Source organism: Triticum aestivum, chromosome 3B, assembly GCF_018294505.1.
Source record: "Triticum aestivum cultivar Chinese Spring chromosome 3B, IWGSC CS RefSeq v2.1, whole genome shotgun sequence".
NCBI lineage: Eukaryota > Viridiplantae > Streptophyta > Magnoliopsida > Poales > Poaceae > Triticum > Triticum aestivum.
In genome coordinates, this window is record NC_057801.1 from 412,438,158 (window position 1) to 412,448,463 (window position 10,306).

The 10,306-nt window shown below is 44.5% G+C and overlaps 1 protein-coding gene across 1 annotated transcript; it reads right to left on the reverse strand.

The window, feature by feature from the left end:
* Positions 1-4,039: 4,039 nt before the first annotated feature.
* Positions 4,040-10,057, reverse strand: LOC123070116 (ubiquitin-like modifier-activating enzyme atg7). The gene is made up of 20 exons (XM_044493141.1): positions 9,796-10,057; positions 9,048-9,244; positions 8,766-8,957; positions 8,624-8,678; positions 8,411-8,505; positions 8,086-8,272; positions 7,883-8,000; positions 7,660-7,801; positions 7,151-7,300; positions 6,898-7,074; positions 6,536-6,721; positions 6,330-6,427; positions 6,027-6,174; positions 5,725-5,946; positions 5,482-5,631; positions 5,215-5,403; positions 4,955-5,137; positions 4,738-4,853; positions 4,499-4,646; positions 4,040-4,412 (listed from the first exon to the last, which is right to left on the reverse strand). Exons 1-20 carry the CDS (start codon positions 9,935-9,937, stop codon positions 4,245-4,247), a joined length of 3,063 nt encoding a protein of 1,020 aa, XP_044349076.1. The 5' UTR covers positions 9,938-10,057; the 3' UTR covers positions 4,040-4,244.
* Positions 10,058-10,306: the final 249 nt, after the last annotated feature.

A 10,306-nucleotide genomic window follows, 5' to 3' on the forward strand; every position in this document is an offset into this window, starting at 1 on the left:
CTTCAATGTCGTGATGTCGCACTACCAGATCCATCTGCTGCACCTGGACCCTCGCTCCATCATCCTCCTCGCCGTCTTCGCCTTCCTCTGCGAGGCCATGGTGGGCATCACTCCCTCCGTGGCCTTGTTTCGCCATTTCTTCCTGCTTCGGTTTGTGGACGCCCGCCAATGCTCTGGGTGCGCGACCTTCGAAGCCGTGGTAGCGACTGCTGGCTCGGGGATCGTCTTCGGGCTTGCGCCTGTCGTGAAGGGATTCCGGAAGCAGTGGCTCCAGATGGATGCCCGTGTGTTCAGCCCCCTGCTCACGATTCCTGGGTCGCCGGCTTCGCCTAGCTCCGGCTGGCGCCATGAGAAGCTCACCGACCGGCGTCTTGCTTTTGTCTGGAAGAGGTTGTCGAGGCTCCGGGAACTAGAGGTGAGAGTGCCAATGGTGGTGAAGGAATTCGTGAAGCAGCGCATTGCTCCCCTCCAGCACCATTCTCGCCCGATGTGGGACTACACAGGCACCGGAGATCCGATGAGGCTGCAGAAGCCGTCGCTTGCTGCTGATACCTTGAGCATGGTGCTCAAGCTCCTGAGTGGTGAGCCCGAGCCTGCTGACCTTCTGGGAGGTGGTTGCCTTCTCTATCTGTGCACGAACAAGGCGGCCTTTGCGGGGCAGATGCCTTTGTTCGACGAGTGGGGGTTGCTTCCCGAGGACATTGAGGGGCCCCGTGAGAATCCCATCTTCGTGGCTCCTCTCCTGGTCGACCCTGTCGCGTGCGCCTAAAATGTGGAGGCTGGGGGGCGCGCGCCTTCATCAACTGTTGAGAGCTGCTCCGGAGGCCCGGCTCTGTTAGAGGCTCAAGAGCCTGAGGCTTCTAGGGACTGGGAAGGAGCTGCCGCAGGACTGGTGCAGCCCCCGGCCCCGGAGGCAGGGGCTTCTGACGCCTGGGACGGTGGCTCCAGTGTGGCTGCTAACGATGAGAGGCCCACCAATGGCCCCGGGGTTGTGAGCCAGAAAGTCTCGTCGGGTGCCCCTGCCCTTGGGACCCTTGCTCCAGATACCACGTTGAGCGCTTCCCCTCCCGAGGATCGCCCGTCGGGATCGGGTCGGCGCCGCCTGTGCCTCGAGTCGCTCCTGAAGAGGAAGAGGTCCCCATGTCGCGACGATGGCACCCGTCGGCCGCTGAAGCCGAGGAGATACGTGGCTGCCGATGAGTAAGTACCCTTGCTCTTGACCCCCAAGCGTGCCGCGTTTTCTTATGGCTGGGGTTTTGCAGGATCTCCATGAAGACGAAACCTCAGGAGGCAGGCACCCCCAAGGACTCCAGCTCGGCGCATGCGCGCAGCCCCCAGCGCCCCAAGCCTGTGTAGGGTGTGAGTCCAACTCCATCCATCATGATGCCGCGAGGGTGCCCCGGAGCTGGGCCCCATGTTCTCTCCCCCCGCGACTCTGCCCGCGAGACGAGGGGTGCGCCGGTGATCCTTCCTCTTGTCATTTCCGGTAGGGGGGTGTCCTTTGGGCAGCCTTCGTCTTCAAGTTGTGGGGCTACTGCTAGGCTTTTCCCTAGTAGTGATGGAGGGCCTTATATAACCTAATGTTCCCTAACAAATGACCAAGGCTACCCTTGAAGTAAGGAGGTGGGAGGATAGAACTGGGTACTTTTCCATCCTTTGACCCATGTGCCTCTAGTTGGGCTAGAAGGTGGGTTATGGCCCATTAAGGGGAGAATCCCTACATTATTTAAAGGTCCCTTAGCTTGGGCTTGGGCTTTATTTTATCTAATTTGCCTTCATCTTCAACTTATTATTTTATGTGACCTTCTTCCTTTAACTTGTTGACCATGAAGCTTTGCTTGAATTTCGTTGATCGGGGTGACTTGCTTGGAATGTCTTTGACCTTCTTGACTTGCAATTACTGGTCTTTACCTTGGTTGACCGCCTAGGTGGTGTGTCACGTAGGATAGGGGGTGGTTCCTTAAGGGGGATTAGAGTCACTACTACGACACCTATATTTAATCATCTCCTCTTTGCTGATGGTAGCATAATATTGTTTAAGGCAACCGAGCGGGATGGAAAAGACTGTGTGAAGTCAAGCTGCCACCCAAACTCCGCACTTCTTGGAAGTTGGCTCAGTAACATGGCCTACAAGGGAAGTTAGGCACCACAGCCACATGGCGACCACTATTGAATGCCAGCTCTACGGGGTTCAAGTTGATACGTGGAAACATCTTTGCTCGATTGTAACATGGCGCGGAGTGTCTGGGCGATCGCAGGACAAGATTTCTATGCTACTCCCTCCTTCATGTTTTTTTGATACTACACTAGTGTCAAAAAACGTTTTACATTATGGATGGAGATAGTAAAATACTTCAGACGAGACCCTGCACGCGAAGCTATGGCTGTTTGAGCTGAGCTCCAAATTGGGCCACAAGGAGGGCTATTGTGGGTACGAAGGAGGGCTATACATGAGGATGAATTCCAATCACCCTTATCGACACATGTTTTTATCGAGAGATATTTGCAAGATCTGAATATGGCGGACTCAGCTGATTGCAGGAGACTGGACCTCGGGTAGGGCCTTGTCCAAACCATGAAGGGAGGTGGATCCCTCCTCCAACAGATATGCTCAAAATACATGCTGATAATCATGTGAAACGGCATGGGAATATTGGAATTAAATAATATAACATATACTGGAAATTGCTTTTGGAGGCCGAGTTCCATGGAGTCCTCCAAATGCAAAATTCAAAATTTGTGAAAAATTATATTTTTACATTTCAAAAATTCTGAAAAATGATAGACATACACGAAGGCATAATGCACAAGTGTGTAAATTTTCAGGATGAAGTACGTTGAAATGAGGGTTGTGCAAACAAAAAAAACAAATCTGGGGCTTTTTAACATATCCTCCCAGACTATGAATTTGTCTTTTTTGTACAGGGCGCATTTCAACGTATCCGCCCTGAAATTTTACACACATATACCTCACATCCTTGTTTACTTGTACAAATTTTTTCAGATCTTTTTGAAATCAAATTTTTTTGTTTTTTGATTTTTCTTTTCAGAAATTCGGCCTCCGTGAAGGCCTAGATCCAAAACGCCATTCTCAGCGTATACCCTCTAGCCAACGTGGTTTCTTGAGAATACTTGAGAGCTACGTATCATGTTTATTATCCGTTTTGTACCGTGTTTTGGAGCGGCGGCGGGACGGAAGGAGTACATGATTTTTGATACACTAGAACAATGTCTGCGTGTTACAATGGGATATAATATGTTAGTTTGTGATTTACCTGTCAATAATAATACGATTGTGTAAATAAATATTTATCAAATTCTGCCCATAAATTACCTTATATTTTGATTAGAAGTTTGGTAAGTAATTAAAGTGTAATTGGTTCAGAAGGTAAATAAATTAAAGTGATTGATTATCATATATACATGAAAGGTTACGAATCCTATCAATGAACTTTTCATAATTTTCATAATAGAATCCTCATATTTTATTATGAAAATTATGAAAGATGGAGTATTCTTACAATAGGACTTACAACTTTCACCTGTCTTCTCCAAAACCATAAGGTTAGTAAATCTTATTAATAAGAGCATATTCCAGAAAGTATCCCGAAAATCCTTGATTTAGTTTCGAGTAATAAACTAAGGGTGGTGGGAAGAAAGGTGAAATGAAAACCTTACGTTCTTTTCAAGTAGTAGAGATAGAGATGTAAATTTGGATAGGAACTTCTAAGAAACAGCGGGAGCTGGCCGCTGCCACCAAAGAGGAAAATAAGAAGAGGGAGGAGGCTCAGGCCGCAGCAGCTGCTTGTGTGCAAGCCAAGGGGTCTGGCAAAAACTGAACGGCGGGGTGCCTCGACAGCGGTATGCAGCAGGGCCAGTTCAGGAACTTCTCAAGGTGTATCAGGTACGATTGTTGAAGGCTTGACAGCTCCTGAAGCTTTGGAGGCTATGGCGATTAGTGAAGCACTATCCTTGGCGGCTGATCTCAAACTGCCTGGAGGTTGTAGCTAATATGTATAAGGAGAACACCCTCACGAGCTATCGCCGTGCTTCTCTACTCGAATCAATGTCCGAAGAATTTACATATTACAAAGTGTTGAATCAATCTCCGAAGAATTTACATATTACAAAGTGTTGAATCAATCTCCGAAGAATTTACAAAGTGTTTGAAACAATTTTCATGAATGCAACTCTAACAATCAATCTCTGAAGGAAGTATTTACACTTGTTTTTGTCATATAAAGTCACATGTCGGCAAAGTCCTCGTCGTCAACTTCATCGACCCACTCGACTCGAGAATAATCCGCCGATTTCATCAACTCCGTCAGGCCCGTCAGGTCTTCTAGGTAGGTTGGTTCGTTGATCACCTGCATCACAAAATCCAATCCTCTACTCCTGTATTCACGCAATACCTGCCATTTTGTTTTGCACGCGAATGTATCAGCAAAGTTTTCAAAACATCATATCCAATCATGCATCGCCGTAGATGTTTGCTTACCGCATTGGAACATGCGATACAGCTGCTCGAGGAATAGCCCATGAGAGTTAATAAGCTGTACTGCGATAGTGATCCTCGCATCTGGTGTGGCAATAGACCAGACGGACGCTCACTGCTTGTGCCAGCGATATCTCCTGGAGCATGTATCCTGCACAATACAGTAAGTAAATCAACCATCACTTGTATTGTTTCCTCACCCACCTTTTACATAGCAGGTTCCAGGAGGTTCAGCTGCTTACCCATCTGGATGATTTAACAGTCTTGTGAAGAGGTCTGCAGCATGGCCAGATGCAATGGAGGCCAGTCCAGGTCGTGTTACTGTACACTGTTGGTCCAGCGTTCGGTTGGAGACCGACTGCATCACAAGATCATAAAAACATGATATATGATGGTTGCAGTAAATAATTTACTGAGAAGATGAGCATAACTTCAGAAACCTAAGGCAACAAACATTACATCAACAGGAGCGATAACGTCATTGCAGAAATAGCACCCCAGTCTTTGACGCCCAAGAACATCTTCTGCAGACAGCTTGTTCATGGCAGCAACCATATCTGAACCTTCAGAATTTATTCCTGGACCAGCCCCATGTCGCATGGCAAGGTAGCTATCATATCCTAGGGCTGCGGTAATAGCAATCTGCAGTATAATGGGAGGCATTATATAGCATATAACTTCCAGTGTGTACATTATTCAAGAATACGGACAGGGTTTACCTTGTTTTCATTCGCACAGAGAAGCGTTGGCAGCCACCTACTTTCCCTTGTGTCAGTCAGCAAGAAGACAGCATCATGGGCAGCTACTAACTCCTGGAGACGCTCGCAAGCTTTAAGCACACCAGCAGCTTCTTTAGATGATACAGGGTGCCCTGGCATCGGTATTTCCATTTGAATTCCTTCAACCTCCTATAACGCAGATTTTTTTTTTAAATGTTGTTAAAAAAATGAAAGTACTATTTCGAGGGAAGGGAAGTGAAAACTTACCACTGACGAACATCTCTCTTTTAGATGCTCCAGTATCGCTGTCGCTTTTGGGGTCTTGCGGTCTTTAGTTGTGTAAAGTGATTGTTTTGCCAAATTTGACACAACAACACAACCACTGTCAACAATTGTGAGATTCCGAACACCATAATCCTGAAAAAGTTAGTATCCACCATGATTAACAAGATGCTCTGTGAGTCTATGTCGGTAGTTCAACATAAAAGTAGCACGAACCATAAAACTAACCATAAGAATACGAGCAACATCGCACCCAAGAGTTCCAGCACCTAAAAGTAGACATCGAGCACTAGACAACTTCCCAGAATTTACAGGGAAGCTGGCTGGCAATTTCAAACAAGTGTCCGACTTTATCAAATTAGAAATGCCTGTAAGGTCCTTTAAATATGTTGGTTGGTTAATGGCTTGCATGACAAAATTCAACCCTTCTCTTCTATATTCAGACAGTACCTGAAATGTTTAGCAAGGAGAAACGTCAGTATATATACAACTCTTATAATGTAGCGCCATGTGTGCTATAATTTACTTACAATATTAGAACATGCAGTACAATTGTTTGAGGAATTGCTTATCACAGTTGATAAATCACACCGCGGGAGTGATCCTCGCATCTGGTGCGGCAATAAACCAAGCTGATGTTCAGTATCCATACCAGCCATATCTCCTGGAGCATGTATCCTGCAAGAGGTATGGTACAATCCTTAAGGCATGGTGTACGTTTATTGATTAGTTTTCTTTAGTTCTAGCTTGATCAACTACTCTTCATCGAAATCAATGATACACATACAAAAATTGCAACTCTGCAGTTATCTTTCAGTTATTTAGCAGCTTACCCCTCTGGATGATGTAACATCCTCGCAAAGAGCTCCACCGCTTTGCCGGATACAATGGAGGTCAACCCAGGTAGTGCTACTGTTTCATCAGAGACTGACTGCAAACCAATAAGATCAAGCAAATATGAAATCTAGTAACCAGTGTCAAAATTAAAAGTATAAAAAAAAAAGAATATTCCACAAATGTAAGTCTTTATCTGGTATACGTTGAAAAGGGAAGTCGTATCGTTGCAGAAACAGCACCCCAATCTTTGACGACCGAGAGCATCTTCGGTGGATAAATTCTGTATCTGAGCAATCACGTCATCCATATTTCCTCTTCTTGTTCCTGGACCAGCACCATGTCGCATGACAAGGTAACTGTCATGTCCTAATGCTGCCGTGATGGCCATCTGCAGTGGAGACAAAAGACCTTTAGTTCCCAAGAGCTCGCTATGTTTAAAAATGGAAGATGGGGAAAGCATACTTATTTAAATGAAACCACATGGCCAGAATATATTCTCCAGTCAAGCTATTGAGTATTAAAATTTCTTGGTCACTGCAGATGAATAATATGTCTGAGATTTACCTTGTTTTCGTTTGCACACAAAAGAGTTGGAAACCATCTGCTCTCCCATGTGTCAGTCAACAAGAAGACCACATCACTAGAAGCTACTAATGTTTGAAGACGCTCACAATCATCAAGCACACTTGGAGAAACCGGATTCCCAGGCGCTGGTATTTCCATCTGGATGGCTTCAACGTCCTAGATGACAGCAATTGTTGTCAACAAGCAGATCTGTAGAAAGCAAATATTCAAGAAAAAGGTAGCCATGACTTACCACTGCAGGACATCTCTCTTTTAGATGTGGAACTATTGCGGTGGCTCTTGGGACACCACAATCGTCATCTACGTAGAGTGATTGTTTGAGTACATCAGGCATAGAAACATGACCACCGTCAACCACTGTTAGTTTCCGTACACCCCAGGTCTGAAATTTTGGTTCCATCAAGGAATAAAAAGATACAAAAAATTTGTTTAAGTGCCGATTTTATTTAAGTTTGTTAGAAGGGAATTATGTAATTGTATACTACTCCATTCCAAATTACTTGAAGTTCTAGCTTTGTCCTAAGTCTTCTTTTAAGTTTAACAAAGTATATAGAAAAATATTGCTAACATAGTATCAAAATATATTTTATGCTGGATCTAATGAAAATTAATTTGGCCTTGTAGATGTTAATATATTAGTTTGACATAGGACAAAGCTATAACTTCAAATGATTTGGAATGGAGGGAGTATTACAGTTTGTTACATGGGAGCATGGACATAGCAGTACACAATGTACGAACCATGAGTAAGCGAGAAACTTCACATCCAAGAGTTCCAGCACCCAACAGAAGACATCGAATGCCAGATAACTTCTCCAAATCAACAGGGAAGTGCCGCCATCCCATAAGCTTCAAGTGCATCAGTTGTTGTTCTTCATCCCGCCTGCGCATATGATAAACAATCGAAATAAATCCAATTAATTACTGATAATGTGCAGAGCAAGGTAAAACACTCTTCATCTACCTTTCTGGGCTCATTGATTCAAGATTGATTTCTTTCAGTTTCTTTTCTTTCCTTCCATCCCCAGGCTTTTCTCCTTCCCATCCAATAGCTTCAGGCACATAATCAGAGTCATCCCAGCCTGTAATCACAACCAATGTTAAAAAAAATACAAACTACGAGTGAAACTGCTATGTAGAAGTTCTTATCCAGATAGATCATAATACCATGAGGTGGTGGAAATGATGCTTCGCCAACAAGGGATTTCTCTAGATCAAGCTCCGATCGTTTTTCTCGGTAGCATAAGAACTGAATCTTCTCAATTTTCAACCGCAGACTAAGGAATGCAATGTAGTTTCTAAGAGCCCAGCCAGGATCTTGATGACAACCATGATCATAAAATCCAAATAGGAACTGCATTAGCAGATCAAAGCATTTAAAGAAAGAACAGATATATGCATGAAGAATACAAAGTAACGGATCTCCTAAATTTCGTACCAAATATGAGAGCACGAAATATTTGTGATGATCAAATGAGTAACACAGACATACCTTTTGGCCATTGTCCTGGCAATCTTTCCAATCCTTGAGTTGCCTTATAGCAATAGAAGAATCCGAGGATATATCGACGAAGAAAAATGGAAGAGCTGCAGAAATATGGATCCATTGCAACAAAAGTATAGCAAATTAGCAAAACAAGACCAATTAACAACAAGCTATCAAATAACTCATATACTAGTTTGAGATAACTATCATTTACCCAACCTGCTGTTTCATTTGAACTGCGCCACTCTTTCAGTGACTTAGACAATGATTTTGCCTGCGGGAGAAAATTGATAGCCTTCAATACCAACCACAAAAATACAGATATTTAATATTGTGGATATTAGGCGCATAAGATCATGACCTCCTCTTGACTAAGCACCAGTGAGGCACTATGCAGGCTGAGCAAAGTCATTTCAGACTTGAAAACCAATGAGGGGAATGCAACACTGTAATAAATCTTCCAATTCTTCAGATCCGCGAATGATATCACAAGGAACCTCAGTAGCAGAGAAGGATCCTCTTCTATTTTACCATACATAATGTCGTGCAAGATCTGGCTCCATAGATACATACAACAGCGATTATGATGAAGGAAATACATCAAGAAAGGAAAGATTAGCAAATTCCATGTCAAAAAATGTACCTTCTTTGCTTCTTCTCTCAGTAGATACTCCACATCCAGGTTTTGTAACCCTCGCATGTTATTCGTGTTTATGAGGGTCCCTGGGACTGGACAAGAGTTCCTAGAGCCAGAGGAGTTGGCAGATGGTGGCACTAATGATTCTCCGCCCAGCCTTAAGAGGCCCGACATTTTTGGATGTGTGCATGGAATATAGTAACCTAGCACAAAATTGAAACAAACTTGTTTGGTCTATCCAGAAAGAGAATACAAAAAGACTAGGCGCCCCCTACACACATGGACGAACAGATCAGAAGAATGTTTTTTTTTCCACAAAATTGGAGTTATTTCAAGGGAAATGCTACTTCTCCTGAGGAATCCCTGGAGTTGTACTCCATATCACTAGAGGAAAGTGCACAAGCAGAAAGATCAATCAGCAACTACACCAACAATAACCCATCTAAAAAAATGATGGAGAATTTATATTAGGACATGCGAAAACTCAAGCCTTAACCGAGACCATCTGGACCAAACATTTACTAGCAAGTCGAACACAGAAAGCACCAACTCCCAAGAAACATGTCAAGCAAACATTGCAGCGGAGGCAAAATCCAGGCAACATAGCGTACATGGACCGCCACCAACTCATACACGAGATCGCAAAATCTAGGAGTAGCGACAACTAAGACCATTGTCGATCCGACGCACGAAATCGCAACCCTCGAGGAGAATTACGAGAGGAACGGGTGTGGGCGAGTGGGAGGATCCGTACCGGTGATGGGGATGGGGGAGTCGTCGGTGCCGAGGACGTCGAGCTTGAGTCGGCGGAGGTCCTCCCAGAACGCCAGCTCGACGCGGCTCGTGATGGGGTCTAACTCCAGCGGCCGCGGCCGCACCTCCGCCTTCGCCGCCATCTCCCGTCTCGTCTTTTCGCCGGCGGCACGGCGAGTGGTTTCGTGGGCTGCTTCTGCTTTTTTTTTTTTACCTCTCCTTTTATTTGTATAGTTATCTGTTGGACAACCCTTTCAATTAGAGGAGGGCTTGCTTTAGCGTATGTATAACTTGCGCGTGCAGTATTACGTTTCGTGAAGGATTGTAGAAGACAAAGAACGAGTCTGCAAATAGGACTTCGAATCGACGCTTTTACAGGTAGCCCCTGCTACCAGATAACCGATTTTCTCTCTTCTTTTTACATTTTACAAAAAAGAAGAAAGATAGTAAAGGGCATCATTATAGTTTGTCATCCAATGCGTTTTTTTATTTGTTCGTGGATACATCCGTTT

Bases quoted from the DNA above. Each gene is read 5' to 3' on its own strand.
- LOC123070116 (XM_044493141.1), bottom strand. From the start codon at position 9,937: ATGGCGGCGAAGGCGGAGGTGCGGCCGCGGCCGCTGGAGTTAGACCCC. The intron at 8,506-8,623 runs GTTGGGTAAATG...ATATTTCTGCAG, and splicing joins CAGTTCAAATGAAACAGCAG to CTCTTCCATTTTTCTTCGTC. The intron at 4,854-4,954 runs GTAATGTTTGTT...CTTGTGATGCAG, and splicing joins ACGTTATCGCTCCTGTTGAT to TCGGTCTCCAACCGAACGCT.